This window comes from Chelon labrosus (assembly GCF_963514085.1).
Source record: "Chelon labrosus genome assembly, chromosome: 15".
NCBI lineage: Eukaryota > Metazoa > Chordata > Actinopteri > Mugiliformes > Mugilidae > Chelon > Chelon labrosus.
Window position 1 is genome coordinate 16777806 of NC_140348.1, and position 17975 is coordinate 16795780.

A 17975-nucleotide genomic window follows, 5' to 3' on the forward strand; every position below is an offset into this window, starting at 1 on the left:
GGTGCAGGCACATGATATCTTTGCACCACAGGACTTTCTTCAGCTTGTGAGTGGTAGGAATAATTACTCTAAATGACAAAAGGAACAAAATCAGAAGGAGTTGAGTGTAAATTCCTCCCATAAATTGGCACCAGCTTGCAAGTCTCCTCACCACTTTTTGCCTTTCTCCCATTTGGAGTCAGATTTATTTTATCTCGTCGTCCTCGTCTATTTGTGCATCCATTCCTCCTTTAGAGGCTTGTACTGGAGTTGTGTACTGAATTCAAAACAGATAAAGCTGCTGCAGCTCACTCAGCTCACTCCATTCATTCACAAGAACTTGTCGGCCATGCATTGCACTGCACAAGTATTGAGGTCTAATAAAATAAAATAAAATAGCTTGAACCAAACCAAAACTGACAACCCATAAAGGAACATGGAATATCGTGGATAGTAGTGGCTAAAACAAATATATGATATTGTATCATAATTCCAGTATAAGAAAAGGAGTCATAACCTTTATTTACAAGCAGCAGGTGGATAACTGACACACACAAGCAGGGAAGCCTTTGCCAATAACACCAGAGCTTCACTCACGATTATCCCCATCTCATTTCTCCCTTTCTTCCCTTTCTTGAAGGAGGGGGTGGATATGTAGATCTTTTTTTCTAGCTGCAATCCTCTGTGTTGTAGATGTTTGACCCTGCAATGGTCGTGCATGGAGACGGAGGGGAAAGCCGCGTCACACTGACGAGGTCTGCGGAGCGCGTTATCTTCGCACCACAGTGCCGCGTTTTTGGTTAGTCAGCTCAACAACCCGCGGACACTGTGGACGCACGTTTAACAATCGCCGTTCAGCAGTCACACAAACTCCTCCAAGGATGTCTGGGATCACTGGAAATTCGGACTGTGAGGACTGTTTATCTCCTGTGGTCAACAGCACGGAGTTACATTTACACTCCACCGTGGATGAAGACGACGAACTTCTCAGATACATCTGGAGAGAGTATTTACACCCAAAGCAGTATGAGTGGGTGCTCATTGTGGCTTACATTATTGTGTTCTTTGTTTCACTCATTGGAAACTCGCTTGGTAAGTTGCATCTTTAATATGTTTATGCCCCCATTCATGCGTAACGCAAAAAAATATATATATATATTTATAAAGCAGACTTTGGTCAACTTTTTGAGAATTTAAATGGACACATTGCCACAAGGAACAGAAAAAGAGACCACATTAATGCGAAAAGTCTAAAGTAGTGCAGTTTTTCTTTGATGTTCATTGATCGCAGCGGTGGCTCAGCTGATGGAGAAGGATCAAGGAGGATAAGTCACTGAGCGCGTCACTCGGAGCGCAAAGGAGCTCCAAGTAATCAGGAATGGAGACACGCAGATTGTACATAATGTAGAAATAATACGCACTTTGGTGTCAGTACAGAAAAAATAAGCTTTATTTTGTGAACAATTTGTAAAGAGTAATTGGCTGAAAGTCACAATACTGGCATTTTTGTCATATCTCAGATTTCTTTTTCTTTCTCCATTATTTTCCCTTATTGTGCTGGTTCGTTGCTGTTGATACGGGTGGCCATGTATTGCCCGTTTCTTATTAAGCAGCTGTTCCAGTGTGGAGTCTTCAGCCTTGCTCATTTCCCATTTGCTGTTTGATGTATTTAAACTGTGACTCTCGAAGAGCCATTTTTTTCAACCATTTTCAACAGCATGTGGCTGGCATAGAGTGCATGACTCCTTTTATTAGGCTATCTCTTTGCAGCTATGCACTGCAGAATTGCTCTGCAGTTTATAAGGTGGAACGCAAGCAGTAATCCTGCTTATAGGAAAGGGTGTTGTTATACTATTCAATCAAAATGCAGTTGCCACTCTATACAATACTCGTCAATGTGACATTTACTGACATTTAAAGCAAGAATTACTCATTTAATATGAAAATGGCCCTCTCAGAATCCAACATGGTTTGCTTTGAATAGTTCAGTCTAAAAAATATACAAAAAGTGAGTTAATATTTAATGATTTTACATACTTTTAGGGAATTTCTCTTTGTTAATGGAGAGCAGCAGCAGAAGAAACACAAATATTTCAGTGAGAAAGACATAATTGCAAAGAGTAACTGGACATCATTAACCCTCTTTTCATCTTTATCCAGCTCCAAATCCTCAGCATGAGCGTGTCGGCCAGTTTTTAAAATTGGAAGACAAGACTTTGTAGATAAGTAGCCAGTCGGTCCCACCGTATAACGAACGGATAGATACAAAATAACATGAGCATGGGCAAGTTATGATTGCAGCAATCAGACACCATCGATTACCCTCCATTTCAAATCTTGCAGAGTTCCAAACCTGAAAACTGTGTGTCTAATAATAGTGTTTTTACTCGCCAAGAATCTGATGGTTGATTCTGTCACTGCCTCAGTAATCACTTCATGAACTATGCAGAAGTTGTCCAGAAGGCCAACTTTGTAACGTTGTTTTTTTTTCCGACTTGCAACAAGATTTGCACTTATTTGAGCAACATGTTGATGGAGTCTCAACATTTTATCAGGCAGCCCATTAGTTTCAAAGCCAGAGCTGACAGATTTTCATTGCCTGTTGCCAGGGCCTTTTAGATGAGGAAATGCAGGAGAAAAATCCAACAGCAAAATACATGGCTTTGGAAATTAACTTAGCTTTTTTTTCTCTGTGCCACTGGGTCTCTGACATAAATTTCCATCAGGTTTACAAGCTGTAAACGGCAGAGCTGTCACTAGAAGAGAATCACAGTGGAAATAATTAAAAATTGAAATCAGAGGGTCGCTTTCTATATCCACAGGCTATGGTTAAACCATTATAAAGCTTATATTAGTATAAGCTTACTATATTATAGACTTCAGCGTTGCCTTATAGTAAAATAAGTACATTTTATTGTGCAACTTTATGTGTATACTGATTTTTTGATGATTGTATTGTTTGTACGGATCTCAGGTTATTTAGTAAGACCTGAAAGTACATATTCACCTGAAGTCGATGGTGCATGGGTGGTCTTGCTGTGGCCTCTTTCTCTACTGAGATGGATGTCAAGCAATGACACATTGTAATGTGTTAAATCAATATTTATTGAAGAAAATGCATGATTGCTTTGACTTTAGATGAGAAGTTTTAATGTTTCGCATTGGTTTTCTCCCTAATGCTTAAATAACTAGAATTTTGATAGTAGCAGTACATGGAACGCCTGTGTCTGTGTTTTGGTTGACTCACTTCTCCCTCTTTAGCGTCTCCTCCAGCCACAGCAGACAGCAGTTTTCAGGGAATAGCTCCAGTAATAATAATTGCACACTACATGCCCAGCACTAAAGGCATTCAGTCAATCTACCAGATGAATGTAGTGGATTATTTAGCAGCTAAGACAGATATTTCCCCAACTAAATACAGTATATGTTAAGATTCTAGAGGGGGGACACCAGACCAGAGGTTGTCAATCAAACGTCAGCAGGAGCATATGCCCCACTGCCCATGCAATGTCTTGGCTTAGAGGCACCGGCAGGATATCAGTAACCCCTACAGATATATCAGCTTTGCCGTCTTAGCGTGGCAGTGTAGGTATCTGGTGATGTATTTATTTTTATGCTTAAATTATTCCACTAGAATTGCATTTTGCTACAGGTTGAAGACCTATTGCTTTTTGCCGTGTGTCTATCAGCAACAGCAGAACCTTGCCTATGTATCCATATTCGTTTTATCATGAGCACAATAAGAGAAGATCAAATAGATCTCTGAGGAAGGCGTACATATCTGTGCTGGCCACCTATAGCCCACAGCTTTGTGAGTAATAATTAGGGATCTTAGTTGATGAAGGTGCTGATTGTCTGCAAGGCTGTGATTTAGTTCATTACTTGGATGAACTCTCTGACTGACCCCACTAATCAAACAGCATAAGTAAATAATTAACACCCATCTGCACAACTGATAATCCTGACCATTATTTTTCTGTAAATGGTAAAAAAGGAAAAAGGCAAATAGAGAAAAAATCTACATTAAGGAATAGAGAACAGTTTTCTGCATTTTATCGACTGTAATATAAAACTGCCCTAAGTATTAGAAGTTGTTTTAATCGCTGCTTTTTCTTTTCGTCAGCCCTTGGTGTATTTATTTTACAGGTGATTTTTCTGTTCTTAAAGCTGTCCCCTTCTCTATCAAATCAAAACCACACGGTACACATACTGGGCAATACCCCCGTGTTCATACATCCGGAGATAAGGAGTGTTAAGAACACCACCACATGCATTCAGAGGGACAGAGAGTTCACGTGGAACATGAGATGTGTTGGAAGATATTCTCATTGCATACCAGACAGTAGGCGGTATAGTACGTGGAGGGACTAGTCTTCATTCATATACCATAAGCCTTCATATCATGCTGTGCCAGACCGTCAAGCTTAGCTTTTATCTGCACAGTGAGACTTCTATATCATGACATCCCATACCTGACCCACCCATGCTGTCTAATACACACTAGTAAAATAAAAAAACACAGTCCTCTGGTCCATGCCATACGCTCTGAGTCTGCATAGGAAGTAAAATCTCTGCTGCAAATGAGAAGACATATATATATATACGACATGGACCTTAAAGCTAAAGGTTTTATCCAGGTGAACACAAAGGAGTAGACTTGATTGAATGGTTCATATGTTATGTGAAAATGGCTGGTGAGCTGACAGCATTTACTTAATGACGCTTCTGAAAGGGTATATATATATATATATATATATATATATATGAGAGCATGAGAGCAAAAATCAACAATAGGCCCTGAGGTCTTCATAGTACTTCACAGTAAAACGGGCGGTGGTGTCAACAGCATTATCTGCCCCTGTAAGCAAACTGAGATGCGTCTAGTACAGAGGTGTCATTGACATACTGTAAGTCTACGATCATTATTTTTAGTTGGTCAGAGCTTCTTCAGGACAGAAATAATGAGGGCAAGGACAATGTGTCCAAAGCTGGACGATGGGGAACCACGATGTAGTGAGATCTTCTGCGCAGACAGGCCATTACGGTCTGTGCATCTCTTTCTTCTTCTTGTTAATACATACATGGGCCAACCACCAACCAGAAGATTGATTTATTATTACAAGCCAAGGAAAAGTCCTGCAGTTCATTAGAATGCAGTCCAGTTTGTCCAATGTTTTTCCCCAAATTGATGCAGTCCTTTACATTCTCACTTAGGTAACTTTGGTTACTATAATACCCACACAAAATTCTGTGTCCTGAATCACAATTTGTGCAATTTTATATGGTCTATAGTGATTTGGACCATTATGCGCTCGCTTGGTTGTCTGGCTTCACCAAATCTAACAGGTGGAGTTTTTGACAATGCACCAATTACATCGAACGTAGTCCATCTGTTTAGAGGTGTTTCCAATCATTTGTCACAGTCTGTTCTTCACAACGCATGTTTGTTGAAGTGTATGACGGCATAGACAAAAGAGCTTTCTGAGGACCTCAGAAAAATAGTTGTTGTTGATCATCGGGTCGGAAAGGGTTTACAGAAATATCCCTAAAGAGTTTTGAATCCACAAATACACAGTCAGACAACTGTTACCCTCCACAGGAGTGGTCGACCAACAATGATTGATACAAAAATAACACGCATAATAGTCTGAGAGGTCACAAAGGACCCCGGGGTAACTTCTAAACGACTGAAGGTCTCTCTCACATTGTCTAAAGTTAATGTTCATTATTTCACCATTAGGAGAACACTGAACAACACGGTGGAGTGGCAAAGACAAAGCATGCTCTCCAAAAAGAGCATTTCTGCCCGTCTGCAGTTTGCTAAACATCATGTGGACAAGCCAAAAAACGAATGGGAAAATGTTTAACGGGTGGATGAAACCAAAGCAGAGTTATTTGTCTCAGTATTAGAGAGGCGTCATGTTTGGAGACGAAACGGTGTGCCGTCATCGCACAATGAGCCCTGAATTCTGAAAGCCAATTCTAACAGAAAATGTTAAGACATCCTTCCCTGAGCTGAATCTTAAGAAAAACTGGTTCATGCAGGAAGACAATGACCTCAAGCACAATTGTTCAAGGGGAACAGAATGTTTTGGAAGGGCCAAGTCCAAGTCTTGACCTTAATTCAATAGAAATATTGTTGGAGGACCTGAAGCAAGCACTTCATGTGTGGAAACCCTGCAACTTCTCAGAACTGAAGTGGTTATGTTCTGAGGAATGGGCTAAAATTCCTCCCAGCTGCTCTAGACGACTGATCAGAAGTTTAGTTGCTGTTATTGCTGCACAAGGGGGTCACACTAGATACAGAAAACAAGGGTGCACTTACTTTTGCACTTCACAGACATGTACAAGTGATGCAATTTTTTTGAATAAACAAACTCAAAAGCATAATATTTCTGTTTCTTTTTGTCTACTGTCTATGAAAGTCCGCTGATGTTTTGAGTCATCTTTGAAGAAATGTAGAAAACTCTGAGGGGTGCAAATACTTGGGTCTGTGGTTTCCAAAGGAGAAATAAGCCTAGCATAATGATACAGGAAATAATTTGAACACAAAAGCAGAATACTAAAATAACCGACAGACTGCGGAGAACATAAATTTAATATTAAAAGCAACAGATAATAAGCGCAAGATTATAATAAATATTATAGTTCCACAGCAATTTAACATTTACAAAACTTAAACTTGAAAAGCTCAAGCGACGGCTCGTTTGATATGGTGTCTTTCTCATATCCTTTTTCTTTGATAAGTCTCTGGAAGCCTGATGAAGTCTGGTTTGTAGCATCAGTTTCAAAGCTTGCCTTAGTGATTCTAACAAGCCCCCAACCGGGCCCTCGTTAGCTAGTCAACCCAATGATCCTGCTTTGTGGGGAAGGCTCTTGGATAAGTCAAACATGACCAAATATTGTGATATTTCCCATCACACTTACTTCTTAATATGCACAGTTTCATTTCAGTTTTCTTTAAACAGTGTCAAAACTATCTTAAGATGTTGTACAGAACTTGAAAGCCTTTAACCCCCAGCAAAATCACCATGACGCAAATGGCAAGGAAAGCCTCAGAAGAGAAATTCATGCACTCATCAGGATGAAGCATAATATCATGAAGGTAGCATATAAGGATGATTACACGATACATATACTGTAGGTGGGATATGATGCATGCAAGAGTGACAGAGAGCCAGCCTTCAAAGTAATAATTATAGAACATCTTAATGGGTATACAGTGCGTTGAGAAAATTACTGTTATAAGGACCAGCAGAGCACTGAGGCAGAAAATTATGAAATGATGATAGTCGTTTATGTTACTTGTGAGTACTCCAGCGCGAAGTATGAATATAAGATGTATCCTAAGCAGAGTGGAAAATTCAAGAGAATTACAAATGATCGTAAATCATAAATTAGGAGGTCAGTCATCAGCCAAAGTCATTACCAGTGTGATTGCAGCTATTACTAAAAAAAATAATAAAAAGAATGCAATCAGAGGATTTAGTTTCGTCCACTGTAATTTTACATTTGTGATGCCAAATTAACACATGTTTACAAAATTTTTCGTTTGATTTGGACTTGTAGCGTCAGCAGTAGCTCAGCTGAGCTGTAATCTCCATCCCAAACATCATCCATGGTTTATAGACTTGTGGGCAAAAACTGACAGAATGCCGTCAGCGATGTAAGTGGCCGAAATGAGTTTCCTCTGCAGGACGGCTGTGCCTTGGGCAAGTCTGTGTGAGGAGCGTCGATATCCGGAGGGAGCTTTGAGGAGAGCCACTGCAACTTCCAGTTGAAAGAGGCAAGTGGTTTAGGCATCTGGGGAGGATGCATTGCTTAGCGTGTTGCTACCGCAACATGAGTTTGAGCAACCACACAAATAACAGCTGAACCCTGACGACCTCCTTGTACACCGATCAGACACAACATTATCTCCATCCTAATATTGTGAAGGTCTCCCTTGTGCCTCCAAAACAGTTGTGACTCATCAGAGAATGGACATGGGTCTTCTGAGGGTGTCCTGTGGTGTTAGTGGGGGCCTTTGGGTCCTATGGGTTGAGGGGAGGTGCCTCTGTGGATCAGGCTTGTTCCAGTGCAACCTACAGATACTTGATCAGTTTGAGAATGTAGAGGCCTTTTTTCATGTTTTTTGAGTTGTTCCTAAATCTGAAGACACAACATTAAAGACGGACAAACATGTAATTCCTTAGTGAAATCGGATATATATAGGGAGTTTTTTGATTGAATGAGAAACCCTAACAAAGCATTACTGGCAGAAAATATGTGGCGAGCCCAATATGTCCGACTGAAATTGTATGTAATGAGAAATTATTCATAAATTAATCTGAATCAACGTGCTTTGTTAGACTGATTTTGGGTAATACTGGAGAAACATCATTTGTCAGAGCACAGAGCCTTTGATCTGTGACTTGTATAATGATGAGGAGAAAGATATACTGTAAAGGGGAAATTTCATTGCTGGATTTAAAGAATGCATTTAACAAATTCTCTCCACTGCTGCAGATAAAAGTAAAAGATTTATTTTTTTTTATTTCCAAGTTATCTCTGAAACAGTTTTAGTTTTTTTTTCCATATCACAAAGTTTCATTTGACACATGAAGATGTGCCTGACTCTTTTTTTTTTTCTTCTTTGTTTGGCCCTTCCGAAGCTTTTTTGTGACGTGCACTCGATCCACTCTGCTTGGTCTGGATCCAAAATGAAATGGCTTTTGAGTTTGTATTTTACTCAGATGTTTGAAATAATTGGAACTAGGACTCTGGGACAGGACTCAACATTGAAGAGGATCTGATTGAAGGGGTTCAAAAACAGCCAGAACAAATCGGAGTCCTTGAGGATAAATCAACTCATCCATCACCGACTGTTATGGAGGGGACAGAGGAGGAAAAACATTTGTTTTTTGGAAGCAGAAAAAGCAGTGGTTGGAAATCACTTGTGACATGTTGATCAGAACGGGAACACAAGGCTACAATCCAAAAGTGTTGAAGATAATTGTTGAATTTGTTGTGGAAAAGGAGCTGCACTACAATCTTTTTTATTATTATGCTTTAAACAAACTGCCACTGTCTAAACTGAAGAAACAAACTGTGCAGTCTGTCCAGCAGCTTGTGTAACGTTAACTAATCCAACACGCCATTCACTGAATAAAACAAGCAAGCATTTGATGTGCTTTGGATCTGGATCAGGCTTCGTGTCCTCCGGCTTTGTCAGGGTTTTCATTTAGCAGCAACACCAAAGGGAAAAAACGACAACAGCTGTAGTCCAGACTAAATAGTATTTTGACAAATTAAGTTTTATAAATGAAATCAAAGATTATTTACTCCCTGTTTTGACTTGAGTATTAAAGGGGAACTACTGTGTTTTACGACCTGGACCTTATTTCTGGCATAAAATATGATCGTTTACTCACCGATATAACTTTTGTGTAATTTGTATTCCTTCGGGAGATATTTAGATCTGCGTATATCCATATAGTGGAAGTGACTGGGGCACCGAAATGCAGCCTCTAAATAACGCATTATCTGCTGCGAAACTCATTAATTTCACCAATATTTTGTTATAGTACACTAGTGCTATTCCCCATTGAGTCCGGAGTTTTGCAACATGGCTGAATATTTTTTCAATCCTGAGGTTGTGGACTAACCATCATCCAGGTCAGAAGACATCACCATGATGATAACAGGTAACTCTGGACTTAGCGGGGAGTACCACTAGCGTACGATAACTAAATATTGTTGAAATGAACGAGTTTAACGGCAGATAATGCGTTATTTAGAGGCTGCGTTTCGGTGCCCCAGTCACTACCACTATATGGATATACGCAGACCTAAATATCGTCCAAAGGACTACAAATTACACAAAAGTTATATGGGTGAGTAAATGATCGTATTTTATGCCAGAAATAAGGTCCAGGTTGTAAAAAAACAATAGTTTCCCTTTAAAGAAGGCCAGAGACACATGTCAGTTTACTGTACCTATATTCATGCTTAGAGCCAACACACACAAACATACACACATATCACTGACCTTCTCCTTGGCGGGTGAGTTAAGTTCGTCTGAACATTTGAAGGGGTGTAATAATTACAGTTCACAAAAAAGTGGAAGGACCCAAACGCTGAACGCACACAGGGGATGAGGCAAATAATGAAAGTCAGTTTAATAGAACTCATTAGGTGAACAAAAAGCACTCTAAAGGAAAGCACGAGAAGTCCTGAGTTCAACAATAAGACATAATACGACACAGAGAGCCCGATGCAAATTCAGTCCAACAAAAGAAGTCAGAGAAAAGGTAATCCAAAATAAAAACCAGAAACCAGAAAATGAAGAATTAAAACACGAGGGGAGTGACAGGGCTCTATATGCACACGTAACTAATCTGAAACGAGACACGGTAAAACACAGTGCAACAAACAATCACACCGGGTAGAAACACAAGGGAACCAAACCTAACAGGGAGACACAGCGACCCGAATCTTTTCAAATTAAAACAGGCAGTTCCTCTGTGATTCACAATCACTGGCTCAATAACCAGCTATCTGGATATGCCCACTCATACACCTGCAGGTGAACTTGACATTGCAGCCGTCATGTTAAAGTTATTGTCCTCTGCAGCTGCCTCCACCGCCTCCTTATTTGCTTAGTTCTTATTTGCTAGTTTTTGTTCCAAGCAGAATACCTGTTGATTCTATGAGCACGTCCTCACAGAGCACATCTAACTGTGCAACTATCAGTTTCATTGTCCCTGCACAGTGCTAAACATGTTAGCTCGCTAACTTTGAGGGCTGATGCATTACATTTTGACTGATCACAATAGGTTGCGAATTGACAACTAGATGATGTTATTCTTTTCTTGTCAAAGCAGGTAATTATTTTCGTGGAGGCTTATTTCAAGAATGCTTTTCATTGTACCGTACATAATACAACAGTCGTTTCATGGTCTTTTCTTGTGCCACAGAGTGTACTGCATTTGCTTGGATGAGCGCAGATCCGCTTGTTCTCCACAGACTGAACGTATCGGAGTGTGTCACTTCTTGTGCGCCGTTTTGAGAGATTAGACGAGTCTGGTTGGACTTGACTTTTTTGATCGTGCCTATAGCGCTTTGTTTGATGTAGAAGCATAGGGAGCTTCAAGGGAGACACAGCTTTCACAGCGGATTCGGTGAGGAACTCCTCATATGTGGAGCCGCCTTGATCAGATATGCTTAGAAATTATATATAGTCGAATCTGACAGTATCTTCCGTTTAAGACTAATCGTGATTCAGTCACACTTGAGACTTTTCCTTTTTCCATGATCTAAGGTGAAATCAGATCACATTTAGTTTCTCACTAAATCCCACGAAGAGTAGAGCCCACTGTGTTGGCCTCCCATTGCAAATTGACCCACATGCTTTGAGATCAGTCTGATTGACGTGCAAAAATTATGAGCCTCTCAAACATTTTGGTGTCATAGTGGGAAAAGCACAAGCTTAATAAATAAAACTGGTTGAGGCCGACGTCCATTTGTTTCTTCAAATGTTGCCCGGAACATCTGCGATGGTGCTTTCCCCGCTGTGACCTGTCAAAATCTTAAAGCGGACAATGTTCGGCCACTCTGAAGCTATCCAGAGGCGCCTGGCACCAAGACGTTAGTAAGAGATCCTTCATATCCTGTAATTTTTGAGTTGGAGCTGCCTCTGACTGGACGTTTTCCCAGAACATCTGCCAACAGCCTGTCACTGCTTTATTGTTTTTGCCTCCTCAACCCCACACACCATATTGTTTTGGAGGAGCTCCTAATCAGCTAACTGGTTTTGCCAAAGCCATCCAGCCGATTCCTCCCATGTCCATCATGATAGCGGACTCGTCTAACGTCACAGATTATACAGTTTGTCACAAGGCAATCGACATCATTCAAGTGGCCATAATGTCCTAGCTCATTTGTGTTCCTTATGCAGCTGAAGTGATGGACAGAAGCGTCCTCCCCCGCCTCTCTTACACAGCGGAACACCTGAGAATCATACTGGTCTCTGGCTGTGAGGTCATTTTCCACTCTGTGCTTCTCAGACCTGCAGCCACCTGAATCACAGCTGTGTTCACCCAGGAGCTCATATAGGGAATAGCAATTCTCTACGGCGACGGCAGCTAAAAGAATTTTTCTTGGTCAGAAACACAAGAGAACATGAATCACAGCAGGGCATGCAAGACGGAGGGCGAACATGAAAGTGGGAGCACTTTGCATGTTGGGCATATATATGAGAAATGAGACCTGTCCAGACATTTTGTACACAACTGAGAGCAAGTAAAAAGGTTAGGATCAAAACTTTTACTTGTTACTTGAAGAAGTTTCAGCTAGAATTATTGTAGAAGTTAAAAAAAAGAAGAAAAAAAAAAGAATTTGATTAAAACTTTAATTTTCACAATGCTCTCTGTTTTATTGCTTAATGCAATCGTGTCCTTTATTGTTAAAAATGTGTTTCGGCAGCTTTTCAACAGCATACATATTTTTCAGATTCAACACTTTCCCCACCCACTTTCCAAATCCTGTATGTCATTATTGTTTTCATCGCGTGGGAGAGTGAATTACTTCCAAAAGCACAAAGTGTTTCCCAGTTACACACAGAACTTAATGTTTTCTATGAGAATAAATGATGTACTAATCAAGCATACATGTATTTCATTGTGACATAAGATACCGCCAATAAGTCAAAATGCTTTCATAAACATAAATTTATATTTTCTTTTTTCCATCTATGGAAGGACTGTATGTTTTTTTTTGCATTGCCAACTGGAAAAGGGGGGTTTAAACAGAAAGGCAATTACATTTTAATTCAAACTCTGTGACTAACAGCATGACTTCAAGAAAATGAAACGCACTGACGCGATAAATATTTGCCTCCATCAAGTCTCCGCGCCGTCTTTGATTGTGTGCCACTCTCAGTTTGTTTTGCAGTGTGGAAAAACCGCCACATGCGCACCGTGACCAACTACTTCATAGTCAATCTCTCCCTCGCTGACGTGTTGGTCACCATCATCTGCCTGCCTGCCAGTCTTGTGGTGGACATCACGGAGACGTGGTTCTTTGGAAACACTCTTTGCAAAATCGTCCCTTATCTGCAGGTAAAGACATGAGACAGAATATTAGAAATCTCGACCCCAGCTAGGTCAGTGCTTGTGTAAAAGATCTTTGAAAATTTTATATTATTTTCACAATCTACACTGTTCTTTCTTTTCATTCATAAAAGTAAAAAAATAAAATAAAACATTTTTATAGCCCTTGGGATGTGCCTTTTGCTAGATCTTTGACTTTAATATATAACGCCTATATATAACGCCTTGGGCCAGTCACATGCATTTTTTATTTAACTAAATTCTCCAGTTTCATCAGTATACAAGCACATCCGTCAAAAGAAAATCCCTCACTCTATATTGTTTTTCTGTCCGCACTGATCCGAATCCACAGAGTGGACTGAAATCCCACACTGTCCTACACACGTATGTCATAGACTCAAACAAATCCTCATATATTCCAGGCACACACCTATTGTATATATCATGTGAATAGCTCCACCAGTCAGTGTATGACTTGAGCTGCATGCTCTGAATTAATGCAGCTGTGAAGATCGAGGACTGCAATGACTCACTTTACTCCAAACCAGAAAGAGTGTGGGTTCCGCATCTTGCCCGTCATATCAGTATAGTAGCATGTAGTATTTTCAAGGGCCACCTCCTGTGGTTTTTATGAGCTGAGGATGATCCTATCCCCATTTGATAATGCATTTTACGTGACCTGTTGGTAGGTTTTTAGGTGTTGAAGTTTCTGTATTACCTTGAATTGATTAATGACAGGATGCAGCAAAAGCGACCACAACTCATTAATGCAGTTTTTGAAACTGCAGCTTATGACAGGAACAGAAACTCCTCCACAGTCTCTCCGCATATATGCATGCAGGTACAATACGATGAGGGCGTTGTGTTTTATAGTGAGCAGTGTTGCGGAAATGTGACATTTCATTTATTTTATTTTTTTGGTCTTTTGGCCAATGTAGCTGTTGAAATGTGAAACATGGTTGTTTCGAGTGCAGTGGAACAAGGAAGGTATAGTTCAGCACATGCACTTTTTGTTAAAGGTCATTGAAGCTGTAGTGTAAGTGGTGTACCTCATTCCCCTGCTTCACACTTTTGTCTGTTGCACCTTCACCTTCTGCATCTTTTCTCCACCACTGAAGAGAAAATGTACAGAAACTGCACCGAGCACCAGATATCATATTTCTTTGATTAATAAATAATTAAATCAAGTAAAAAAAACAACAACTTCAAAACCAATCCTCTGTGGCTCTCTGTTGTTGGATAATAATACAGTCCCCACGTTCATAGTGACGAAACCAATGGTGAGTCTGATTGAAGTAGGCAGCAAAGATGAATCTACCATGTGTGGCTACAGAGACTGTTGTTCTCAATAGGATCAATTAATTGTTGGTTTCAGTCTTATCATGGGATTTGTTGAATATATCATCCCACCTGCCCACACTGGATCCATCTCAAGGCTACCCAATCAAGCACAACTATCCTTCCAAGCGCTATTGGTTTTCTGTCAGGGAGAGGACAATTATGTTGGGATTTGCCCCTTTCTGCCGACAATGCAATGCTCCCTTTTAGACCGTTTTAGACCTCTTAAATGAGTCAGCAAAGGTGATTTAGTGTGCCTCTGTCATCCTTAAGCTAAACATTTCAAAGTGATGGAGATGAGCTTTTATTTCCCACAGGAAATGACCCGCCCCCCCCCCGACACACACACACACAACTCACAGGTTTTAAACTTCCACGTGAAATTGGTGCAGCTGCTGTGGACTGAATGGGCTCATTACGATTCCAGCCATCTGTAACATGCTGAGATTGAATAAGAACGTCCGCGACATAGGTTGTTTCCTATACATCAACATAATTAAAAGCTCACTTCACCACCTTGTTTGGCTGGACATCCTCCAAAAAGTCCTGCAGAGCAAGGCAGGTGTGTAGCCTATAGTGGTGTGAATAGACTGCACTCAATCAAGGAGATGAGGAAGAATGTGCAGAGGGTTGTTGTTGATCCCCCCCAGCCCTGTCAGACGAACCAACCCCTGCTAATCTGCCCCGAGACTCTCTTATCTAAGACTTATCTAAGAGTTGAAGCAAATCACTTCTGATTATCATTAAGGCATTATCTGCTACACCCCAGTATGTGCTTGACCTCCACAGAGACTCAGGTCGGTGCAGCCATTACACGCTGGAGCATCAAGATTCCAATTCACCCTAGAAATCAAAAAGAAAAAGGGATTTCCTACATGCACCGTCACTGTCTTTGCAGCGGCATTGGTCAAATCCAGACATTTTTAATAATGAATGCCTTTTCTCTGTTGTGTCATTCCACGATATCTCTCTTTGCTTCTTGAAATAATGTCTTGTGTGTCCCAGTTGCAACTGAATAATATAAGAAGCTACAGTTTCTTCTTTCTGAAAATACCAATTCGCTGACTAATTTTGTCTCTTTTTTTTTTTTTTTTTTGGTCACAGACCATCTCTGTTTCTGTATCAGTCCTCACCCTGAGTTGCATTGCCCAAGACCGCTGGTATGCCATCTGCCACCCACTGATGTTCAAGAGTACTGCCAAGAGGGCTCGCAAGAGTATTGTTGTAATCTGGCTTGTGTCATGCATCATCATGATCCCTCAAGCTATTGTAATGGAGTGCAGCAGCCTTCTGCCCGAACTTACGAACAAGACCCGTCTGTTCACAGTGTGTGATGAACACTGGGGAGGTCAGTGTTCACCGTTCTCTCTCTTAAACTGTGAGCACAAGTTGCCTGCAGTTTATGATTTGTTTTGTTTGTTTGAATGAGTCACCCATTCTATATATACAGTATGCTCAAATGTAATGTCTCATTTCACTTGGTATTTAACATTATGAGAACATCAATGGCAGGATTCGTAAGGAATAATAGAGCAGCATGGATGTATATTCATGTAAATGGTGCTCCGAGGCCCGTCGAAGTGCCGCTGCGATAAAAGTCATGAAAGGAGGAAGACCTTACAGGGAGAGAAAGCATTTCTTCCCCACACCTTCATAGCACTGAAGTAATTGGACAAGCTATTACTGCTTAGTTCATTTAGTGTTCTGTAATTGCAAATGTGCAAGAATTGAAAAGGCTCACAAACATAGCAGCACTAATTTATGTTTTTTTTGTTTTGTTTTGTTTTTTTAATAATACACAAAATTATCATTAGTTGCCGAGGAACAAGTGAGGAATAAATCAAAGTCAGGCACTAAATACTAGGTAATTAGAGGTTACAAGAGGACAGACGAGGAGACACTGCATTCATGAATCATTAGCCTGTGATTCATTTACACAGTATTGTCCAGTTTGTTCTCAGACTCATCATATCTACTAATAAGTAATTCAGGAGACAACCATATACAATTATTTGGCACCGTAGTGTTGCTACTGCTGTATTGTAAACCGTTATCCTGTGTTCTTCCTTCAGCTGAGATCTACCCGAAGGTGTATCACATCTGTTTCTTCATCGTCACATACTTCGCTCCGTTATGTCTCATGGTCCTGGCGTATATTCAGATTTGTCACAAGCTGTGGTGTCAACAGGTGTGTATCGCGGCAATTACATGCTCATTGGCAAATGTCACAATGACCCGATCTTCGCTTTGGCCTGCGGGCGGTGTCTGATGTGTGCACACGCTGAATCAACAGATTCCTGGAAGCACTTCGGTGCTGCAGAGGAAGTGGCGGTCCATCCAGTGCTCGGCTCCGAACGCAGGGCTCGGGGAGCCCGTGAGGGTTAGGACGAGCACAGTTTGCGCTGAGATCAAACAAATCAGAGCTCGACGCAAGACAGCCCGCATGCTGATGGTGGTTCTCTTTGTTTTTGCCTTGTGCTACCTGCCAATTAGCGTGCTCAATGTCATGAAAAGGTAATAACCTCCCTGCTGCTTCCAGGAGCTCATACATTGCATTTTTAACCTTGCCAGTTTTGTATTTGGCACACAGCAGCATGGATGTAAATGTAAATGGTTTCCATATATTGCTGTCAAGGTGCAGCATGTTTAAAGAATTGAACAGTTCCTTTATTGATTAATGGATTATAATTCACCTCCAGGGTCTTTGGAACTTTCAAGAAGACAAACGACAGAGAGACGGTGTATGCATGGTTCACTTTCTCCCATTGGCTCATATATGCCAACAGTGCAGCAAATCCTATCATCTACAATTTCCTAAGCGGTGAGCAATCTGCCTCTTCTTCAACCAAGACCTACCATATTACTGCCCTCTAGTGAACAGATGAGCAACGACACTGCAACTCACTGCTTTGAATTCCTTGTCTGATTGCACAAATACCGTTCGAAGACAAGGTTAGATTTATTACAAACCGTTCATGCCATTCATCTTCGTGGCCTTCATTTTGACCTCTCAGCTGCCACTGTGTTCTGAAACATTATTTAATGAAACAATCAATAAAACCTTCTAAACAATAATTGCTCATAAAAATGTGACATGAATAAAAAAAAAGTTTCACGTGCACAAAGTTTGATTTCTTTTTTGATTTGTTTTTCTCAGGAAAGTTCCGCGAGGAGTTCAGATCAGCCTTTTCTTGCCACTGCTGCTGCTGCCGGCAAAACCGGACACAGAGGACAAGGACCAGAACCAGCACGGACAGCCGGAAGTCCCTGTCCACTCAAGTTAACAACATGGACAACGTGTCAGGCATATCGGATCACATGGTGTAGCCTCAGCATCCTGGTGGGGAGTTCTTACAGCCAACTCCATCTTCTAAGGGCATTATTGATGCAGACGTGCAAGAAATGTACAAACCTGACTTAAAAAACAGACTTTTGGATAGAAAAGAATCCCTGTTTTTATGTGTGGTTGCAAAGACAATAAGGAAGCCATGCGCTGAAGAAAACAGACAACATTTTTCTGAAGACTTTCTCGTGTCTTTTACAATCACTTGTAATTAAAAGAAAGTC

At 40.7% G+C, this 17975-nt stretch overlaps 1 protein-coding gene across 1 annotated transcript; it reads left to right on the forward strand.

Moving 5' to 3' along the window:
- Nucleotides 1–581: 581 nt before the first annotated feature.
- Nucleotides 582–17735, forward strand: hcrtr2 (hypocretin (orexin) receptor 2; the record flags this gene model as incomplete). Its single annotated transcript, XM_084562366.1, has 7 exons — nucleotides 582–1071; nucleotides 12901–13079; nucleotides 15513–15756; nucleotides 16481–16596; nucleotides 16702–16922; nucleotides 17108–17229; nucleotides 17566–17735. Exons 1-7 carry the CDS (start codon nucleotides 861–863, stop codon nucleotides 17733–17735), a joined length of 1263 nt encoding a protein of 420 aa, XP_084418492.1. The 5' UTR covers nucleotides 582–860.
- Between the last annotated feature and the right edge of the window lie 240 nt (nucleotides 17736–17975).